Genomic DNA, 24228 nt, shown 5'->3' with positions numbered 1-24228 from the left:
GTACGATATAAGACAGTTGAGTTTGTATCGGATTGCTTTATGATCTTGGAAATGCCAAAGTCGCTGAGTTTACTGATGAAGTTTGCATCGAGAAGAATATTGTCTGGTTTAAGGTCGCCGTGGATCACAAGGTGTGGTTTATTTGAGTGGAGGAATACAAGACCTAAGCAAATCTCACTGATAATGCGAGTCCGGGATTGCCATGTGAGAGATGAGGTGTTATCAGCACAGGCCAACCGGTTCTCAAGGCTTCCATTAGGCAAGAACTCATAAACAAGGGTCGAGATTTCTGAGCATGATCCTATTAGGTTCACAATGTTTGGGTGTCTAACTCTATTGAGAATTGCAACCTGTAAGAACAAAACAGAATTTGTTGTTGACAACTTTGAATTTAATTTTTATGAAATAGAATCCATATAATAAATTGGATACCAGCATAACTAAGGAGAATTAAAATCATTAAAGAATTAAATATCATGGACTGTAATTTGGCATAGTTGACCCCTCAGGTTTCCATTAGTATATGAATTGCCTTGAATGTTACGAGTTGTTGCAAAATGTAGTATTACTATCTTTAGCATGAAACATGAATGTAATGTAATAGGATTTTCATATCCTATGTTTAGGAATCAGGAGTTTTGAAGTGAATGCAATGTAACATGAATGTAAGCGCCTATGGGCATATAAAACACGCAAAAAAAAAAAAAAAAAAAAACTATCTTTAGCATGAATAATCTGTTACCTCTTGTTGGAACTCTGATAACCCTTGTAAGCTCTCTGAATTCAACTTCTTTATTGCCACAGTGGTTTTACGAAGAGAGCCCTTGTAGACGCATCCAAATCCACCTTCTCCAATCTTCAACAAATCACTAAAATTTTGAGTTGCTTGTTCCATCTCACTCAATGAAAACTGGGAGCTCAGTACCATATCAGAATTAGCAAAAGAGTGCTCTTTTTGTTTTCTCAATTCTTGAGCCTCTTTAATAGCATTATCGCGCTCTTGCTTTAGCTTGGTATAATCTATTTCTAAATCAGAAATGCATTTTTCCAATTGCTGCTTGATCTGCTTATCCAAATCTTTCAGTTTTCTCAATTCTTGTGCCTCTTTAATAGCATATTTGCGCTCTTGCTTTAGCTTATTACAATCTATTTCCAACTCAAAAATGCGTTTTTCCAATTCCTGCTTCTGCTTGTGATTGTCATTCTGTTGGTTTCTTAGTAGTTGGTTCTCCAATTTAAGTTGTTCATTTTCTCTCTTTTGTATTACCTCAATTTCTTTCTGATGCAGCTTCTCCCTTAGAAATCCCTGCAATTGTCAATTGTTTTTTGCTTAATTCTATTGGTCCGGTAATATATTTACTAACAAAATTTCTGCTTTGTACCATTCGATATAAGTTTCTTCAAGCTCGAGACAAAGAGCCATATTTAACCCTGAATCAATCTATAAAACATAATATATATTGAATTACTTTATTATTGGATATATATACCAATTTAGCACCGTACTATTATCATTATCATTTAATTTAAAGAAAATAAATTAAATTTACTCCAAAAACTAATAACATTTTTGTGGGTGTTTTAATTGCAACCTTCTAATTAAATTTGTCTTCTAAAAGTATTTATGTATAATTTTTTTTTCTTTTTATTTGTTTATTAGTTCTAAAGTAAGTTCTTATTAGTAGTAAATATTTGTAATTAAGTTCAAATCATGCTTCATGACCATGTTAATATTCCAGTCGCTCCCGGTAAAGTAATTATATTGTATTGATCATGCTAACCTTTTTAGAGTTATGTTAATAAGGTACTATTAATTCTTCTACACATTTTCAGTATATTTAAAGAATAACAGTTCAGAAAATAATAAAAAAAAAACAAATAACAGAGATGGAGAAGGGCCGATATCCCGCAATTTTTATTCATAGGAAAAAAAAATTAAAAAAATTAAAAATAAGAAGCGTTGCGAAGAAATTTTAAAAACAAGAAGGCAGTATCGTGTCATGGCGTCCTGCGGGACGCCATGCCAAACTTCGGTTCTACGGAAAAAAAAAACCAATTAATATGGATGGGACGCCATGCCAATCTTTGGTTCGATGAAAAAAAAAAATTAACTGGGACGCCATGCCAATCTTTGGTTCGACGGAAAGGCAGCAAAATGTATTGAGTTAAGAGTTTTGGAGGTAGGGACGGGGAAGGCAGTATCAACCTTCCTTTTTTATTTTTTTTGGGGATTGATATAGCATATGGCGTCCCAGTTAATTTTTTTTTTTCGTCGAACCAAAGATTGGCATGGCGTCCCGTCCATATTAATTGGTTTTTTTTTTCCCCGTAGAACCGAAGTTTGGCATGGCGTCCCTGCGGAACGTCATAGCACAATACTGCCTTCTTGTTTTTAAAATTTCTTCGCAACGCTTCTTATTTTTAATATTTTTAATATTTCTTTTCCTATGAATAAAAATCGCGGGCCGATATCATTCCCTTTGATATATTAGACTTTTGGTAGAACAAAAATCCAGGGAATAAATCTTATATATTTATTTTTCTTAGGTAGAAGAGCAAAAACTTAGAAATTCAATTAAAAGAAAAGAAATTGAAACCAATTTGATTAATTAAGAAGGAAGAAAATTGAAATAAAATAAAGAATTATGTTAAAGAATAAGTGGAATGATGCACCTCTTCAGATGTGGCCTTTGTCAAATCTGATTTGGGATACCTAATAAAGCCAAAAATACTCGAGTAAAAAATTAGATATAACCAACCAGAACTCGAATAACCCAATAATTAAGCCACCCCAAAATACAGAGAACTCAACCTAAACCAAAAGGATTAAAGCTCAATTTCTTCAAATTAGTATGCATTTTCATTTGTCTTTTGATAATGTGTAAAAAATGACCTGAGGAATGAGTACAAACCCTAACTAAGTTTACCCAGTTGTTAGTAACCAAGGCAATGTAATCACATGGGAGACTAACAAAAGCTTAATAGTACCTAGTGAATAGCAAATTTCCTCCAAGATCTATAAACCATATCTTGCATGTTGGGTTTGCCTTCTCTGCCACTAATCCAACTAATTTTGAATTATCAACACTGCATTTGAAAAGGTGCCAGAAATCAACACCGTGGAAATCTGCCATGTTCCAACTTTTTTACTAAGGATTTTCAATCATCACAAGTAAACTCAAATGATACCAGCTGCCTACCAATAGCAATCTTCAATGGTGTTGGTATGGTCTGGTACAAAGATTCCCAAATTTGCAAAAAGCTGCAAATTAAGCTTATAGGCTTTGATGAATTGTACGATACTACGAGTGGCCGTATTGGACGATCAAATCAATTCAATTTCATATATCAGACTGTGCACTTCAATGTTGATTCAGACTCATTTTTGCAGTTCTAATTATGTAAAGTACAAAACATCAAGATGTACATGACTATCTTATCTTAATACCTGTTTGTTAGAGAAAACCCCATTACAAGATTCGTGATCGCCCTTGAGTCAATCAGACCTAAAGTCCCTTCTACTAGATGATCGATCTCGTGTATCAGTTTCTCTGCTTTAAACTGTATTCATGTGAAACAGTGAACACAGTGCATTAGTGTATATTTAGTAGCACATTGAGGTTCATTCGAAAACAAAACCGTAATTAAATTTTTCTGAAGTTTTCATCTGGAGATATACTAATGACCTCTACTGACTGAGAGGAATTTTTTGTTATTTACAAAGATATCATGTCATGGGTTCCAAAGTGAAAAAGAAACGAAAAGACATATGTGTGCATTAAAGTTAATTAATTAAAACTAAATTTCACCTTCTCTATTGCACACTGAGCCAGATGTTTGTCTAGAGTTTTATTGTACATCTTCCTCCATATATCGCGAAATACACCTGTTTCAGAATGGAAACAATTTCACGAGTATGACATTTAAATGCAGCAGGACTTGTTTAATTTTTTGGACTCTTGTGGTACATAAAATTGGTTATCAATGAGATAAGCTTCCATTTATTACCAGAAAAGGAATCAAGATAAGGATTGGAACCAATTAACATTAATCTTTTATGGGTAATTGGGGATTTAGCTTTCCAAAATTCAGAATCAAATTTTTATGAAATAGAAAGTTTCAGAATTGAAGGATTTTGTGTGGGAAGGGAGGTGCACAAGCGCAATCATAAAACAATATGATCCACAGTACTTACAGAATAAAATTGCTTCAAGTGAAGATAACAAAAATCTTTCAAAAATAAAATGATTGCAGCAGCATTGGTAGACAATATACAAACTCACTATATGAAGTAGTGCCGATGTAAGTGGCAACGATTTTAGTTTCATCCTTTGGAAAATGGCTAAGCGCCCATGAAAGGATATGCTTTCCTTCATCATAGATCCAAGGCAAACAAACATACACCTTTTGTTCTTCCTTTACCTCTGCGGTTGCCATTGATGATTCATTTTCTCTCTTTTGATTTTTCTCAATTTCTTTCTGATGTAGTTTCTCCCTTTGCTGCAACTCTGTTTCTAAGCTGAGATGAAGGGCCATGTTTAACCCCGGATCAATCTATAAATCAGAATGTTGAATTAATTTTTATTGAATATAGACCAATTTTGCACCATACTGTTGTCATTATCATTTACTTTAAAGCAAAAAAAAATTACTCCAAAAACTGATAACATTTTTGTGGGTGTGTTTTAATTGCAACCATCTAATGAAATTTGTCTTCTAAAAGTCTTTCTGTATCATTTGTTTCTTTTTATTTGTTTACTAGTTCTCAAGTCAATTCTTATTAGTAGTAAATATTTGTAATTAAGTTCAAATCATGCTTCATGACCATGCTAATAATCCAGTCGCTCCCGATAAAGTAATTATATTTTATATTGATCATGCTAACCTTTTTCGGTTATCTCATCAAGGTACTATTAATTCTTCTACACATTTTCAGTATATTTAAAGAATAACAGTTCAGAAAATAATCAAAACAACAAAGATAGAGAGGGGCCGAGATCATTCCTGTTGATATATTAGACTTTTGGTAGAATAAGAATTTAAGGAAATCTTATTTATGATTTTCTTAGGTAGCAGAGCAAAAACTTAGAAATTCAATTGAAAGAAAAGAAATTGAAATCAATTTGAACAAGTAAGAAGGAAAAAGAAAATTGAAATAAATAATTATGATCAAGAATAAGTGGAATGATGCACCTCTTCAGATGTGGCCTCTGTCAAATCTGATTTGGGACACCTAATGAAGCCAAAAAATACATGTCATCAAAGCTTATGTGATTATTAAAAAATTATATATAACCAACCAGAAATCGACTAATCCAATAATTAAGCCAACCCGAAATGCTGAGAACTCAACTTGAACCACAAGGGTTAAAGCTCTATTTCTTCAAATCAGTATGCATTTTTGTTTCTGTCTTTTGATAATGTGTACAAAATGACTTGACAAGTGAGTAGAAAACCCCAAATAAGTTTACCCAAAGCTTGGTTAACCGAAGGGCTAGCAAGATCCTATTTAGAAAGCACCAAGATACAATTAAACCCAACCCAAAATGAGCAGAAGTTTTATATAACCTAATATATATGGTTGAGCCTGTATCAGAAAAGTTGACCTAAATCTAAAATTATCCAGCCCCAATTGTACCGAAAGCATCTATCCGCATCACTCAACCTAATATGGCAAATAGTGAAGTAGCAAATGTTTTGCCCAGTTGTCAGTAATTAAGCAAGGCAATGTAACCACATGGGAGACTTACAAAAGCTTAATAGTACCTAGTGAATAGCAGATTTCCCTCAAGATCTATAAACCATATCTTGCATGATGGGTTTGCCTTCTCTGCCAGTAGTTCTGCTATTTCTGTTGAACACCAACTAGATCTGAAAAGGTCCCAAAAATCAACACCAAGAAAATCTTCCACGTTCCAACTTTTTGCTACTAATGATTTTCAATCATCGGAGGTAAACTCAAATTATACCAGTTGCCTACCAATAACAGTCTTAAATGGTGTTGGTATATGGTACAAAGATTCCCAAATTTGCAAAAAAAAAAACCCTACAAATTAAGCCTAATTATTGAATAGCACTGTAATTATCCTAAGCTGTGTAGCATGGCCTTAATGGAGGATCAAATCAATTCAATTTCATATAACATACTGAAGCTATCTTTGAGAATTGAGATATTCATTATGCCAAGAGAGGTTTAAAAAGTTGTTGCACCCCCAGCAGAATAGACTGTGTACTTAATTGTTGATTGATTGAGACTCATTTTTTGCAGTTCTAATTATGTTAAGTTAAAAAAAATCAAGATGTACATGACTATCTTATCTTAATACCGGTTTGGAGGAAACCCGATTACAAGATTCTTGATCACTCTTAAGTCAATCAGCTCTAAAGTTCCTTCTACTAGATCACCATTATTCTCGTGTATCAGTTTCTCAGCTTTAAACTGCATTCAAGTGAAACAGTGGACACAGTGAGTTAGTGTATATTTAGTAGCACATTGAGGTTCATTCAAAAACAAAACCGTAATAAACTTTCTGGAGTTTTCATCAGGAGATATCCTAATGACCTCTATTGACTGAGGAGATTTTTTTTGTTATTTACAATGATATCATTTCTTGGTTTTTTTTTTTTTTGAAATCATGGGATGGAGGTCAAGCCATCCAATACACTTTCAAATTCTTATGTATATTATAGAAGATTTTTCCACTTTGTGGGTTTCGAACCGTGACCTCCCACATGAGAGTCATGTGCCTTTGCCACTAAACCAAATGCAAGTTCTTATCATTTCTAGGTTTCCAAGTGAAGAAGAAAAGAAAATACATATATGTAGTACATTAAAGTTAATTAATTAAAACTAAATTTCACCTTCTGTATTGCACACTGAGCCACATGTTTGTCTAGAGTTTTATTGATTTCCTCCCTACGTCTATTGGCATCATTACCTGTTTAATGGAAAGAATTGCATCAGTATGACATATAAATGCAGCAGGACTTGTTTGATTATTTGGACTCTTCTAGTACATAAAATTGGTTATCAATGAGATAAGCTTCCATTTACTATCAGAAAAGGAATCAAGATAAGGATTGGAACCAATTAACATTAATATTTTATGGGTAATTGGGGATTCAGCTTTCCAAAATTCAGATTCATTTTTTTTATGAAATTAAAAAATTTAAGAATTGAGGGACTTTGTGTGGGAAGCGAGGTGCACAAGCGCAATCAGAAAGCAATATGATCTGAGAATAAAATTATGTATACAATTAAACTACAGAGGTAAACGAAATACAAACTCACTATATAGTGGACCATTGGAAGCTAAAGTATGGATGACAGTAGCAATGATTTTAGTATCATCCTTTGGAAAATGGCTGAGCACCCATGAAAGAATATGCTTTCCATCATTATAGGCCAAAGGAAGCCAAACATACACCTCTGCGGTTGCCATTGATCGATGATTCACTTATTGGAGAAAAAGAGCTTCCACTAAGAATAAGCAACCACCTCCAAAACAAAGAATAGATTTACTGGAGCAAGGATAACCTTTGGAGCAAGGATAACCTTTGGAGAATGGAGGGGTAGAGGCGCTCGGAACCAAGACAAGAAAAATGGAGAGAACGAAGAAAGGGTGAGAGAGAGTGAGAGGTTCAGAGAATTAGTGTATTCATCAATGATTCTAGTCTATTGATAAGAAATATAGAGATAATTTTTAGTCTCCAATTAACTAAAGAGATAGGTCTATATTGCTTGACAGATTGAGCATCTTTTTCTTTAGAGATCAAGCAAAAATTCACTGCTTTATTAAAGCTACTTTTAACTCTGCATTATTATATACACAGGCCCAAACTCACCACGAAGCTTGTTTTGCCTTTCCCAAAATCACTGCTTTATTAAAGCCACTTTTGTCATTCTGGGTTTACTTTAAATTTGCTTAACCATTAAGGATGAAAACTTCTATGGTGCAATTTTTTTTTCTTATTAATTTATCTATTTGATTACCTAGAAAAAAAGGAAAAAAAAAAAAAAAAAAACAGAGACTGACAATGGGGACCCACTCGGCAATTAATGAAATTGAATGCCAAATTTCATATGGGGCCAATGTTATGTAGTACTAGAATACAAATTACCTATTGAGGGCCGAAAACAGAATAAGAAAAAATCTCAACATGATTCAGCTTCGAATCATGGTCCCTACACCGTCATCCGTCAGTAACTCAAGCAAGAGCGAATGCGGGACCCAACCATCAATGATACTTCCTGTGCTTACACCTTTTGTCAACGACTTGATACAACACTACCTTTGGTATCATGCCTCCGGCCACCTTTCCTTCATCTTTTGAATCCCACTAATATCGATTTCTTTTATTAGACTACTGGGATTGTTTCGATCCTCCGAAATTCCGGCTACATCAGTTAATAAGATCAACTTTTCGGCCTCCACAGCAGCAGCAATCTCTCCTGCTGCTGTGTCTGCATTGATGTTGTACGCCTAGTTACATGAGTCAAAAGTTTAGAGAGTACCCATATATAAGGGGCTTTTGTGAAATGTACATTTCAAATTAAAGCCCTTGTTTTCAGTTTCAAAGTGCAAACAACTGATCCAAACCGCTCAACATGATGAGCTGCATATTAAAATATGCTGAAAACAAATTGTACATTTTTTTGTGATTTTTTTTTTGTACAAAATCACTGTTTTTCAGAAAATTCTGAACCATAAAAAAGTAGTACCTATCTAAAAAAATAGTAAAAAAATACGAAAAATGTAAAATTTGGTCTCCACCCACATTTTTATATGGAGATCATGTTGAGCGGTTCAAATCGGCTGTTGGGACCTTGAAATGACCAAATATGGCCTCAAATTAATAGAGGTTTTAGTTGCATTGTACATTATTAGTCCATTTCTTAATATAAGAACTCTTAAAAGTATGGTTAACTTACCAATACCAAACCAAATACCAAACCAAAAAACAGAGTGAAACAACCAACATGAAACAAGAGCAGGCTATGTGCTTGCTCAACTCAACAAACTAAACAAAGAAAAAAAAAATGAAAAAAAGAATTAAAAGAAGGTCATTTTTTTGCATTTCTAATAGGGAAATAGAAAAGAAAAGGCTGGAAAGGTGTTATTTATTTATTTTTATAAAAGTGGAACAAGTCCACCAGTTTGTATTGAAACTAAGTAGTTCATGACAATACTGGTATCAAACAGCTGGTACACAAAACTAAGCCCTAAAAGTCACATCGAAAAATTAACCATATATGAAACAGCCAACAAAAGCATAACAAGTATTACAAACTAATACAATAGAAAGGAGTTATGTATTAATAATTGTTGGTATGTTTAAACAATCGATCCAGCAGTTAAACATGATCTACATATGTCATATGTGACACAGTGTATTGAAGACATGTCTGACTCTGATTCAGACACACACGATGGCCACAATAAATCCAAATCAATCAAGGATTTATACATTCAACATGAAATTTAATTCCATGGATGATCTTCTAGGCAAAATTAATAGTTGTCTTCGTATTTGTTAATACTCCTTTTGACCGGCAGTATTGGAATTTGCCTTGCACGGCAATCTTTGAGGTGTGGTTTTAATTAAGCATTCAATAATTATTCTTAGGGACTAAGTAATATTTTGTCTTGGATTGCATGATAATATTGGGTTTTGGGTTTTTAATTGAATAGCTTTTAATATTGTTTCTTAGGGATTAGTAATGTTCATCTATAAATAGGTTCGGCTATCATTGTTGTAAGACAGGAAGTTATTTTGAATGAATTAAGTTAGTCTATTTGAGTTGTTTTCTCTTGTATCCAAATTTTCATTATATTTCTCCTCTTTACTACTAAACCGGTATGTGAGCTTAACGGGTAAAATTGTATCGGGACCGCTTTGCGTCAATATGAAAATGTGATTTTATATGTTTGGATGGTCAAGAATTTTTGAATCAAGTGATTTTCTACTTACCTAAAAAATACTAAAAAAATTATAAAAATTTAGTTTAGAAGTAAATTTCCATATGGAGATCTTGCTGAATGGTTCTGATTAACTATTTGGACTTTAAAAACAGATATATCAGTCCATAGCGTGGGTCATCTATTTCCAAAATTTTGCAATAATACCCAAGCATTAGACTGTAACAAAAAAAAACACCTCCTACCAAGTATCGACAAATTTTAATCTATCCCAAAAAAGCTATGGTTTCTAGTTGGATATGACCAATTTACCAAATAGCTAATTTGGTTGCTACATTTTTGACTTCTATGAGCAATTTATTCATTTTTGCTTGATGTGATATATATTTAAATATAGGTGTTAGTTGCAAATAGACCAATAACTTCTTCAATTTCTAATATAAGAAACATTTGAAGTGTGTGTGCGTGTGGGAGAGAGAGAGAACCCATGTCGAACGAGGAAGTCAAGAATAACAAGACAACAATTCGGCTTGTAAAATTCAGTTCTTCTGATGATATTTGCAGCTTGAGAAACAGTTATTAACCTAAAACTATCCACCTCTCCATCTGAAAAGTTAAATTACAGTAACACAAAAAAAAAGTAAAATTCACAGTTAAATCTCTTAATTCTGATCCAAATGACATTCACACAAATGAATGAAAAAACAAACAATTATAGAGGGGTAAAAATATCAGTGATGAAATAATGGACCATTTTGTAAAATTAGTTTTTGACAACTTAAGAAGGTTTATGTTTTAGGAAAATGAGTGTTATTTAAAAATGTGTATATGCATGAATTGTCTTGGTTATCTAGAGATGTATGCACAACACAATTGAATATAAAAAAAGAGTAGAACCTTCATTTTTGGGAACAAAATCTGGAGGCAACTTCAGATCATAGCCGAAAAGTACATATCTTTTTGTACCGATATCCCTCAATATCCATGTACGAAACCGCCCCTACAGGTATAGCACTGAAAAACCAATACCACGACAAAAAAATCAACTGTAACTATAAGAAGACACATAAATTAATTAAATGTAGATAGAAATATAAGGTTGCTCTGTATACTTGGTAGATATAGATGCTGGGATTCCCGCTTCTTCTTCACATTCCTTAATTATGTTCTTCTTGCATGACATTCCATGTGGCTGAAAACAAAATTGATGTATTAAATTGATATATAATCCCAATGCTAAATGCCACCAAGCTATATTAAGTTTCTAAAACCCAATTATTGGTCTAGCTAGCTTTTTTGATATAGGTTGTCTTTTTGTCAAATATATCATGCTGGGACCGGATCAGACTATGGACCGGACCAACCCGTGTGGGTCAAGACCATGGTCCTTGGCATGGGTTTGGGCCAATCATTCCAAACTAGACCGACCGGACCCAGACCGTGCCAACCCGTGGACTGGGGAGACTTGTGGACCGGCTGGGTTTGGACCGGACCGGACCAGACCGTTTGGTCGACACTACACTTGACCATGGAAGAGGTTTAATAAAAGATAATAAAAGATTTACAAAATGATTATAAAAAGGAGAGAACATATTTCATCATGCTTTCACATAACACACGACATTTTACTGAGTTGAAACTAACACCCGACATTTTTTGAAACATTAGTGTCACTACAAGTTACATCAAACTATTTGCTGATGCTTTTTGTCTCTACTCCCCAAGCCAAAATTGAGCTGAAGTCAACCATGTCAGTTTAGAGCTGGCTTATAATTAAACTCAAACAATGTTTGGGTGTGGACCCATTACCCGTTATTGATGACACCGGATAAAGCAAGATCAGGAGAGATTCTGGAAATGATCTCTATAGATATAACTAGTTAGGAATATCTTTATGTTTATTTAGGTATTGTGTTGAGAATTTTGGTTCTGTATGTTCAGATTTCTGTTATTTTTTATACTGTAAAAGGATCTCTAACAGAAATCAGTGGGTTAATTCCCACTTTTATCAGAAAAAAAATAACCCAGACCAATAATGAGTGATTTAATTAAGTTAACATAAGGGCAATTCAGTCATCTTTGATTCACTTAACTATTGACTTTTGTTGTTGGGTTTTATTTGCAAAATATAAAATATTGGGTACAAAATTATAAAATATCCAAAACACAAACCAATCCACCGGAAACAAGGTGATCAAGCATTCCAGGAAAAGTAGGTTTATGTTCACTTCTTTTAGCAACCCACAAACTTTTCACCGTCAATCTCCACATATCCATTCATGTGTACTCCATAAGCCTATCATATATTAATTGATCAAATAGGAAATGTATAAATAAGAAGTAATAATGCACAAAGAAAGATACATGTTGATGGTTCCTTGCATGGTAACATAAATTGACCAGTATTACCAGTATTTTCTGGTAATTTCTGGTATTTACCAGTACTTTCTGGTATCTATGTAATTTTCCAGGTTTTTTTTTTTTCTGAACTATGTACTATTGTCTTTTAGTTTAATGAATTACCTATGGTTTTGAAATAAAATAAATAAATAAATTGAAGGGTATTTCAGACCTTTATGCCAAAATATGGGGCAGCTGCACACTCCAATGAGAAGAAAGAGGGCATTCCAAATGCTAATGTCACGGGATACAACTGAATTTTATACAAGAAAAGAAGTATAATATTAGACAGAGTTATCTCATTATATAAAACATGCATGCTATCCAAATTTCAAACAAGGCTAATTATGAGAAAGTGTAGAAGTACCTCATTTGAAATACCTGGAATAAGGTTGCCTAAGCATTTAATGACATGTGCAACTGCTTCCGTTCTAACCTCGTATGTTTTATTTTTGAAGGATTAAATTTAAGATGCTCACCTAGTTTTCCATTCCCATTTTTATCTTTTGCAATGCTAAATACATCATTGTGTTTGCTCAAGTGCTCGGTGAATCTGAAACAAAACAAATTAAAAAAAAAAAAAAAAAACTATTGAGAATAAGTGACAACATAAAAGAATTTTAAAAATGTGATAAACAAAAGACTTACGCCTTTGTGAGTATAGCCAGAAATTTGATTATCAATCACAAATGGCATGAATTCATCCTTCTTTTCCTACAGTTTTTTATAAATTTAATTGTAAATTCATAAGCACTAATGTTTTATCATAAAATGTAATCTTACCAAAATTACCTTCTAAGTTTGCATTATCAATGATATGAATATCAAATCATAAAAGATTTGGGTAATTAAGAAAACCAAAAAGGACTAATTAGCCTATAGAAGCCCTTGCAAGCAATGAACTGAAAAATAAATAAATGAAATTGTTTCTCTTTCAATTCAATCTCAAATTCAAATAGGTACCATAGCCACAGTAGCATCAGCCCCCTGATCTTTCCAATTTGAGAATCACAATGCATAATTACAAGCTTACAGTGAATAAATGCATATAACAAATCCACCCAATGGTATCAAATAAAAATTTCAATTTTTCTAGGGGTCTGTGTATAATAGGGAAAACAAAGTAAAAAATTTGATATGAGGGGAGTATCAATAAAAATTTCAAATTCTGTACCAATTTGATATCAGCGAGATAGAAGGTAAAGATAGATATAACAGTGAAATGAAAATTCTAAAATTACCAGGGGTTCTTGTGCAAAAAAGAGAAAAAAAAAGGTAAAAAATGGATATAACAACGAGACGCACCAGCTGTTATAATATGAGACAAATTAAGATAACAAATAATGATGAAATCAAAGAAAGGAGGTACCCAATTCGATTACCAGCTGATAGGAGACACCCATGCCCGCTTGCATCGCCATATAGGATCCGACTCTCCAACAAAACCCTACATCCTTTCTAGAGAGAGAGGGACAGAGACGATGGAGCAAGGAAACCCTAGTCTCAGTCTCAGAGAGGAAAGGAAATGGAGAGAAAGAAGAAAGAGTTTAGAGAGGAAGAAAGGGTTCACTAGTTTTGGGCCTTATCACCAAACAGGCGGCCCATTTGGTTTAAAAAAAATTAACCGAAGCGAACAAAATATTTGAATCGGTTTAAATAACCGAATCCGATAGGCATTGGTTGCTCAAATCATCCTCAATTTTTGAAATGAGCAAAATAAAATCATCTAATTAACTGATAATAGCGGTAATAGATTCCATAAAATATATTGCACAAATTTCTTTTTTAATTTCTTTTTTGACGATTGCACCTAACTGTTAATCTGTGAAGCGGCTCACTGGCAAGATGCTATAAATAATAAGCGTAGTGATACGATTCATGTTTTATTCGTGAATAAAATATTTTTTAAGTGTTTTCAAACCAAATAACATTCACGAATAAAATGCAAATAATATGCACAAAAAAAAAAATTGGTTTCTTTTTCTTTTTATTTTTTTGAGTTTTTCTCTTTCTTTCTTATCGAACTGAATCATTTTCGAATTATATCCGAATTATTTCCGAATTATGATCTTTTTATCTCACCGAACTGAATATGAATAATTCATTTTTTACTTATGATAACAACAGAATAGAGAGAAATTTTGGTTCCCTTTGTACTCATCTTTATTCTTTGTTTAAAATTAAAAAGATACAAATGTGATATATATGGGTGGTATATATCCGTGTATTTCAATATTATGTTAAGTCATGTTTAATTGTGAAGTAAGAGGTGAAGTAAATCCCTTACTTTAATCTGAAGGAGTCAAACGAAGAATAATATATGACAAATTATGTTAATAATCGACTTGCATACCACCCCGACATTTTTATTAATATATATGATTATATATACTTGGAAACTTGGTTGTGTTAATCAAATATTGTCACTCAAACACTATTTCAAGCCATAACAAAACAATAGTGCACACCAAATATTAACAAACTTCAGTATAACTTGAACTGAATGACAAATTAATTAGATTGTGGGTGCTGCTGAAGCCATTCCTGGATGGCAGAACGAAGAACATGATTTGGAATAAGATCGTGATGAGGAAGCACCAAATTTGTCATAGGCGATGTGTTAAGACTTCCGTTCAACCATGTCTTGATTGCCTCGGCTTCATAAGTAAACCCATCTGCTGCAATGCATGGATTCTTCATGATTTCCTGTAATAATTGTTGGAAGGCCAACAAACAAACAAACAAAATAAGAAGAAGAAAAAATGTGTTTTTGCCATTTATATGCTGCAAAAAATGCTACTGATGATAATCAAAGCGATAATCTATCTAATTGAATGATTAATTTGAAAAATAAAGGGCAAAATGAGGCAGTTTAACAGGTTCAACTTACAAAGATTTTTTTGAGGACACTAAGAGCTTGTGAAAGAGGAAAGTGTTCTATCATTTTTGTTCTAAATGAATTTCACTTCACCCGGCAATAATATAAAAAAATTCCATTGCATTTATTTGGATTGCACTTATTTACAATACCATGAAAATAGAAGGGGAAACTATATATACCTGCATTATTGGACATATAAAATGTGACGGTACATGTTCTTCATTAGAAGTTGAAGATCCAACAGATAAGAGTGAAGCAGCCTTTACTAAGGGTTCAATCGTGGCCCAAACCTCAGTCATATCAGGGCGTTTTCTTCTGGAAATATCAGCACATCTCAGACCAAGTTTAACTAACTTGTTGGCTATGTCAAACGGCCATTTTCCTGCAGATTTGTCAACTATAGACGGTAACCTACCAGCTCGCATGACTTCCTGCATTGTATTTGCAATTTTCAGTGCAGGCTTTCCTGTCAAAAGACGAAGCACTATTACACCAAAGGAGTAAACATCGGATTTTGGTGTCAGTTCCCCAGTTGAAAGAAATTCGGGGTCAATATATGCAAATGTTCCTGCAAGATGACTAGTACGATATAAGGCAGTTGTGTTTGTATCAGATTGCTTTATGATCTTGGAAATCCCAAAGTCGCTGAGTTTACTGATGAAGTTTGCATCGAGAAGAATATTATCTGGTTTGAGGTCGCCATGGATCACAAGGTGTGGTTTATTTGAGTGGAGAAATACAAGACCTAAGCAAATCTCACTGATGATGCGAGTTCGGGATTGCCATGTCAGAGATGAGGTATTATCAACACAGTTCAAGCGGTCCTCAAGGCTTCCATTAGGCAAGAACTCATAAACGAGTGTCGAGATTTCTGAACATGATCCTATTAGGTTGACAATATTTGGGTGTCTAACTCTATTGAGAATAGCAACCTGTAAAAATAAAACAGAATTTGATGTTTTATTTTGTTTATGAAATAGAGTCCATATAATAAAGATAATACATCGGGTACTAGCACAATTTGATGAGGATTAAAATGATGAAAAAAATATAAGGAATTATAATTTGGCTTGTTTGACCCCTCAATTAGGCTTCCATTAGTACATAAATTGCCTTAGATGTCATGACTTGTTACAAAATGTAGTATTACTATCTTTAACATAATCTGTTACCTCTTGCTGGAACTCTGATAACCCTTGTAAGCTCTCTGAATTCAACTTCTTTATCGCCACTGTGGTTTTCCGAAGAGAGCCCTTATAGACACATCCAAATCCACCTTCTCCAATCTTCAACGAATCACTAAAATTTTGAGTTGCTTGTTCCAGCTCATGCAATGAAAACTGGGAGCCCAGTACCATATCAGAATTACCAAAAGAGTGCTCTTTCTGTCTTCTCAATTGTTGAGCCTCTTTAATAGCATTATCACGCTCTTGCTTTAGCTTGTTATAACCTATTTCTAAATCAGAAATAAGTTCTCTCAATTGCTGCTTCTGCTTATCCAACTCAATTCGTTGAAGTTGGTTCTCCAATTTAAGTTGTTCGTTTTCCCTTTTAAGAAGATCATTCTTGTCATTTTCTCTCGTTTGGATTTCTTGAATTTCTTTCTGATGTAGTTTCTCCCTTCGCTGCAACTCCATTTCTACCTTATTCTGCAATTGACAATTCTGTTTTGCTTATTTCTTTTGGTCTGATGCTATAATTACTAACAAAATTTCTGCTATCTATATATAATATTCATTCCATATTTCTGTGTAAGTTTCTCAAAGCATGAGACAGAGCCATATTTAATCCCAAATCAATCTGTACAACAGAATGTTGAACTACTTTTTAGTGAATATATACCAATTTAGCACCATACTGTTGTCATTATCATTTACTTGAAAGAAAAGAAATTAAATTTACTCCAAAAAACTGATAAATTTTTGTGGGTGATTTAATTGCAACCTTCTAATTAAATTTGTCTTCTAAAAGTTTTTTTTGTATCATTTGTTCCTTTTTATTAGTTTATTAGTAGTACATATTTGTAATTAAGTTGAAATCATGCTTCATGACCATGCTAATATTGATCATGCTAACCTTTTTCAGTTACGTCATCAAGGTACTTATTTTTCAACACATTTTCAGTATATTTAAAGAATAACAGTTCAGAAAATAATCAAAACAACAAAGATAGAGAGGGGCCGAGATCATTCCCTTTCATATATTAGACTTTCAGTAGAACAAAATTTACGGAAATCTTATTTATAGTTTTTGTTAGGTAGTAGAGCAAGAACTTTGAAAAGAAATTGAAATCCATTCGAATAAATAATAAGGAAAAGAAAATTGAAAAATTGCAATAAAATAAAGAATTATGATCAAGAAATAAGTGGAATGATGCACCTCTTCACATGTGGCCTCTGTCAAATCCGATTTGGGATACCTAATAAAGGTAGAAATGCACATCAAAACTTGTGTGATTATAAAAAATTAGATATAACGAACAAGAACTTGATTAACCCAATAATTAAGCCAACCCGAAATACAGAGAACTCAACCTGAACCAAAATGATTAAAGCTCCATTTCTTCAAATCAGTATGCAATTTTTTTTATGTCTGTCTTTTGATAATGTGTACAAAATGACCTGAGTAGTGAGTACAAACCCCCAAATAAATTTACCCAAAAGCTCAGTTAACCGAAGGGCTAGTGAGATCCTAGCGGGATCCTTTTTAAAAAGCATCAAGATAGGATTAAACTCAACCCAAAATGAGCAGAAATTTTATATAAGCTAATATGCATGATTGAGCCTGTATCAGAAAAGTTGACCTGAATCTAAAATTATCCAGCCCCCTAACTGTACTCAAAGCACCCATCCCACATCACTCAACCTAACATGACAAATAGTGAAGTAGCAAATGTTTTGCCCAGTTGTCAGTAACCAAGGCACTGTAATCACATGGGAAGCTTACAAAAGCTTAATAGTACCTAGTCAGTTGCAGCTTTCCTTCAAGATTTATAAACCATATATTGCATGTTGGGTTTGCCTTCTCTGCCAAAGTTGTTGATGTTATACTGCATTTGAAAAGGTGCCAGAAATCAACACCGAGGAAATTTACCATGTTACAACTTTTTTGCTATTAAGGATTTTCAATCATTGCAGGTATGTTCTGGTACAAAGATTCCCAAATTTGCAAAACACTGCAAATTAAGACTAATTAGGCTTTGATGAATAGTACTGCAATTATCCCCAGCTATATAGTATGGCCTTAATTGTTGATTAGACTCATTTTTTGCAGTTGTAATTATGTAAAGTAAAAAAAAATCAAGATGTACATGACTATCTTATCTTAATACCTGTCTGGAGAAAACCACATTACAAGATTCTTGACCGCTTTTAAGTCAATCAACTCTAAAATCACTTCTACTTGATCACCTTTATTCTTGTGCATCAGTTTCTCAGCTTGAAACTGCATTCAAGTGAAACAGTAATTAACTTTATATTTAGTAGCACATTGAGGTTCATTCAAAAACAAAACCGTAATTAACTTTACGAAGTTTTCATCAGGAGATATCCTAATGACCTCCATTGACTGAGAGGAATTTTTTGTTATTTACAAAGATATCATGTCATGGGTTCCAAAGTGAAGAAGAAAAGAAAAGACATATGTTTACATTAAAGTTAATTAATTAAAACTAAATTCACCTTTTGTATTGCACACTGAGCCACATGTTTGTCGAGAGTTTCACTCCATCCATTCGTAAATGAATCTGTTTCAAAATGGAAACAATTGCATGAGTACGACATTTAAATGCAACAGGACTTGTTTGATTTTTTGGACTCTTCTGGTACATAAAAATAAAATTGGTTATCAATGAGATAATTAAGCTTCCATTTAAAAGGAATCAAGTTAAGAATTGGAACCAATTAACATTAATCTTATGGGTAATTGGGGATTTAGCTTTGCAAAATTCAGAATCAAATTTTTATGAAATTAGAAAATTTCAGAATTGATCCACAATAAAACAATATGATCCACAAATACTCTTAGAATAAAATGAAAATGATTGCAGTAGCATTAGGAAAGAATATACAAACTCACAAAATCCTGGACAATTGGCATATGAAGTAGGGATGATGGAAGTGGCAATGATTTTGGTTTGATCCTTTTGGAAATGGGTGAGCGCCCATGAAAGAATATGCTTTCCATCATCATAAATTGGAGGCAAACAAACATACACCTTTTGTTCTTCCTTTGCTACCTCTGCGGTTGCCTTTGATGATTCACTTATTAGAAAACTTAGAGCTGAACCCATATAGGATCCTTTCTAGAGAGAGAGACGAGTCAAGTCAGGCGGCGGAGAAAGGAGACAAGAAAATTGGAGAGAAAAGAAAAGGTGAGAGAGAGTGAGAGGTGCGAACCTAGATTTAGAGAATTGAGCAAAAACTCACTGCTTTATTACTTAATTTTAACTGGTTTTGCCTCACCCTTTTTCTTTTTTTAATTATTATTTCGCGTCGCCATGAAACCAGTTTTTTAATTATTATTGGGTCACTAGTTCTGGGCCTTATCGCCAAACAGACAGTCCATTTAGTTCTAAAATTTTCTTGAGTCACATCCACCCTTTCTAAAGTTCGGTTTGTTCACTATATCCGGTTTAAAAAAAAATTAACCGGACCGAAGCAAACATTTGAATCAGTTTAAAAAAAAACCAAACTGAGCTGTTAAGTTCAAACTTCAAACATATCCTCGATTGGGAGTAGGGCTGGCAAAAAAATTCGTAGTTCGTGATTCGATTTGGGTTTGATTCGAGTTTAATTCAATTTGAAATGGGTTCGAATTGAAACGAACCAAACCAGATTCGGTTCAAAATTAATTCAAACCAAACTCAAACCTAGCCTGGTTCGATCAAAATGGATTCGGTTACTTTTATGGTTCGAATCTCATAATAACATCGGTCGTCCATTTACCTCATGAAATTAAAATCCAAGATAGCATAATTTAACTTAACCGACACTCCCTCACTCTCAAATCTCAATAACCTAGTTCTCTCTCCACCTTTCCCTAACTCACTCTTCCTCTAGCTCTAAAATCTAGCCGACGCTCTCGGCGACTGGCTGTCTCTCCGGCTGTCACTCCTCTCTCCGGCCTAGATGACTGTCTCTCCTCTCTCTTCGGTCGTCTCTCATAGTTCATACCAGGAAAGCCGTCTCTGATGTATTTTTTCATGAACAATTTTACAACTTAAAAACACTCATTTTATAGTTCATACCGGTAAAAGGAAGTCATGTGAATTTTGTCCCGCGAGAAAAAAATAATGTATAAACTATCGGTATAACTAGGGCTGCTAAAAAATAATTTAGTTCGTGATTCGATTCGGGTTCGATTCGAAAAATGTGTAGTTCGCAATTAATTCGATTCGAAATGGGTTCGGTTTGAAATGAATCAAACCATGTTCGGTTCAAAATTAATTCAAACCAAACTCAAACCTAGAGTAAGTTCGGTTCGGTTCGGTTCGATTCGTTGCCACCCCTAATTGGGAGGTAACAATAAAAAAATAAAAATAAAATAATGGAAGGACGTCTTCAGATTCTCCGGATTCGAATAATTAAATTGATCTTTACCACCAAAGTGCGACAATTTGTAATTATCTGTTCAACATGCACTTTCTTTTAATAAAATATAACTAATTATTTTAATAATTAAAAATAATATAAAATTAAACATTATCCAATAAAAAATACTTAAATAAAATTCTTAATACAAATTTAAAAATAAGAATTTACATGGAATAGTATTTTGTATAATTCAACAAGACATATATATTAACAATCAATAAAATATCATCGATGGGACAATATAATATTATAAAAATAAACAAACAAAGTTTTTAGGCAAAAAAAAATCAAAGAACTTGGAACGTCCAAATTGATCTTTAGATCTAGTTCAAAGAATTTGGAACCAAATTCTTATCCAACTACTTTAGAAACCCATGTTAATTGATTATAATTTGGTATAATTTATCTCGAATATATTCCCTTCTCTCTCTATCTTGAATCATGTGAAATATAATTGCAATGGATCTAGCTAGATAAGAATGATATCACCGAAATAGATAATATTACCATAATAATATATAGAAACAATCGAAACTTTGTTCACAAAGTTGTGGCAATGATAGTAACATTTAGATGAAAAGATTGTTGGGGAATCATAAAAGTCCAAACAATTACGCCTTATCTAGATATCAAACAATTACATCTCATCTAGGGGTCAAACACTTACACTCCGGAGAAGGAGAAACAGTTCCCCACCTTAACATAAGGACCGTCCTATGCCAAAGAGACCCAAAACATAAATCATAAGTGCGGAACATAATACCTGATTCCATGTCGTTTGTCATGGAATAACCAAAGCCTTGTAGAGCAAGCCGTCTCCGTGGGCACGAGACAAGTCTTCAATGGCAAGAAGTCATTCTCGCATTTTGTCGTCGGGTCGAGGAATAAGTCTTCCAAGACAGCAAGGTGTGGCCCTTGAGAAATCCTCTCCATATTTCCTAATGGATTTCTCTTCTCTATTTTTTGATGGTGGAAGAAAAAGAGAAGGCACACAGAACTGTATTTTTCTTAAGAGAAAAACATATGTTCAGTTTCTGTGCTTTTCTTGGTTACCTTGTGCATTGGGGACCAATCCTTATATATAATAACCTTTATGGTTATCTGCCAAATTGAAAAAGGTATAATGTGTTGTGCATCAAAAACCGTGCTGGCGCATCAAAAGCTGTGCGACTGTATCGATATCCGTGCTGACAGCACAACCCTCCATAGAGGCAGATTTCTGACCTCTGAAAAAGTACTTTTCTGAATTGCAAATTTCTAAATCAGTCCATCAACAATTTGATATTTTCCTAAATTGTTTCAACACATTTATGGACCACATCCTAATGAATATATTAATTGTCTATTACCTTATTTGATCACTTTAATTGACAATCATATATGACAGTAAACAATGCATAATTAGATTACATATATGCTCAATGTTGGCATTAAATCCAACGAGGTTGGCAATAAATCCAACAATCTCTCACTTGAGCAATATGTCATGACTTTTTAATTATGCATTGTGTTCCTTATGTGCGCACATTTCTTTACTGTCTTCCTTATATATTTCCAAACCAATTCGGTCCATCAACTATACAAGTAAAGGACTAAAGCGGCATTCGTTGCATTTATTCGCAACTAAACCCTCAATAATCACATTACTAATACAGCTGAATGACATCAATCATGATGTGGATGTGTAGCATAGAAATTACATGTAATTGTGATCTTCACATGCATATTTCTAACTTGGTCTCCTACTTAAATCTTGAAACTGAATTTCATAAATTAACTGAATATTCAAACATAAATGAGAAACAGAATGTCGAAACTTCATAATATATATAACACTTGTTACATGTCACAAGTTACATATTCAAAATTACAATGAAAAATAGAACATTAAATTTCAAATAACAGACTCCTACTAAAACTAAATATTCTTAATAGATATTACACCCATATGAGCAACATACTCTTCAAACTTAGCCGGTGTCAATCCCTTAGTAAGAGAATATTCTAACATAGAGTCTGTTCCTACATGTTATATTTTCAATTCACCATTTTGTACTATTTCCTTTATTTTACTTTATTTTAGCATTGTTCCATTAACTGAATAATACTTGGGGCACTTGTTGAGACTAGATTTGTCTCATTTCCTTATTGAGATTTATTTTCTGGTTACTGTTTTGCTTGTCATATTTAAGGAGAACCTTATCGATATAATTTCTTTGGGATAAACTTATAATACTTTTGGATCTCATCCTTAGTATTTTCATCCCTAGGCTAAATGATGCATCACTAAAATATTTCATCTCTGAATTCTTTATCAGAACGTTCTTAGTTATTTGAATTCTTTATCAGAGTTATTTAGAAATGATCAGAGAGAGAGAGAGAGAGAGAGAAAGAGAAAGAAGTGAACTTTGTGATTTATATCAAAGATACAATTCAAATTAATATTCGAATTAGTTGAGTCTTAATTTGACCAATTAAAGGCATCATTTATATATGCAGTAAATTCCCTAGTTAGCTATATATATTTTATATAGATAATTAAGTACATTCGGACCGACGACTTCGTATTTTAATTCTATATGGAGTGTGCTGTCAATGCGTAATAATTAATGAAAAGGAGGATTAATGTATTTTCTATATGGATATGTCTGTCGCCAGCATGCAGCTGGCATAGTTTTTGTGTTTTATCAAACATATATATATATATGCTTCTATTGCACCAGCTAAGCGGTGTTCTACTTCGTGGTATGCTGTTAGGTGGGTCCCATCTTAATTAGTTTGGTCATGGAAATGGACGGTACGTGGATACTTTGTCTTGGCATATAGTCACATATATAGTCTTCCCTTTTATGTACACAAATATATGAGCAAAGTCAAATGTGATCCATATGTTTATCGAGGGTGTTAGTGAGCACAATTTTAAAAATTTATTAGATTAGTTCTAAGTAATGAATTCAAACAGTTGAAATCCATTTATTTTATTAGTGATGCATATACATGTAAAATTTTGAAAATTTTGAATTCATTTAGTATAAGATCAAACAGTAAACAAATGATGAAAAATAAATACATAAAACAACTTATAAAATAATTTATAAAATGTTCATTTGTTTACTGCTTGATTTTGTACTTAAATGAATTCAAAACTTTTAATAAATTTTATGTACATGCACAGAGGCGGAGGGAGTAAGGGTCAATGGGGATCAATTGACCCCCATTTTTTTTTTCAAAAATTTTGTATTTATACACAGTTTTCTATATAATTTAGAGTAAATTGTTACGATGACGGTAAATTGACCCCCATTCGCAGCATAAAATTTTTATATGATTGACCCCCATTCACGATTGACCCCCATAGTCGGAAAGTCTGGCTCCGCCCCTGTACATGCATCACTCATAAAACAAGCGATTTATATCATAATAACATTGTATA

At 33.2% G+C, this 24228-nt stretch overlaps 1 protein-coding gene and 1 pseudogene across 2 annotated transcripts in view; both read right to left on the bottom strand.

Annotated features, from left to right (window-relative positions):
* Positions 1-24228, bottom strand: part of LOC144549142 (uncharacterized) — a 72971-nt gene that overhangs the window by 43136 nt on the left and 5607 nt on the right. The window contains exons 2-6 of the mRNA XM_078297881.1: positions 6862-6938; positions 6327-6439; positions 5767-5871; positions 5194-5233; positions 4284-4554 (exon numbers count right to left, since the gene is read on the bottom strand). Of these exons, the coding sequence (XP_078154007.1) occupies positions 4284-4554; positions 5194-5233; positions 5767-5871; positions 6327-6439; positions 6862-6938 (606 nt within the window). The remainder of the gene's footprint in view (positions 1-4283; positions 4555-5193; positions 5234-5766; positions 5872-6326; positions 6440-6861; positions 6939-24228) is intronic.
* Positions 8513-13016, bottom strand: LOC144548808 (nudix hydrolase 20, chloroplastic-like; annotated as a pseudogene). The gene is made up of 8 exons (XR_013509481.1): positions 12958-13016; positions 12800-12873; positions 12658-12701; positions 12493-12573; positions 12093-12216; positions 11033-11112; positions 10818-10934; positions 8513-10526 (listed from the first exon to the last, which is right to left on the bottom strand). The product of XR_013509481.1 is annotated as a nudix hydrolase 20, chloroplastic-like (transcript).

The sequence above is a fragment of the Carex rostrata genome, chromosome 34 (genome assembly GCF_964058835.1).
Source record: "Carex rostrata chromosome 34, lpCarRost1.2, whole genome shotgun sequence".
Taxonomy (NCBI): Eukaryota; Viridiplantae; Streptophyta; class Magnoliopsida; order Poales; family Cyperaceae; genus Carex; species Carex rostrata.
The sequence above is the reverse complement of the archived record's forward strand: the minus strand, read 5'-3'. Positions and strand labels throughout refer to the sequence as shown.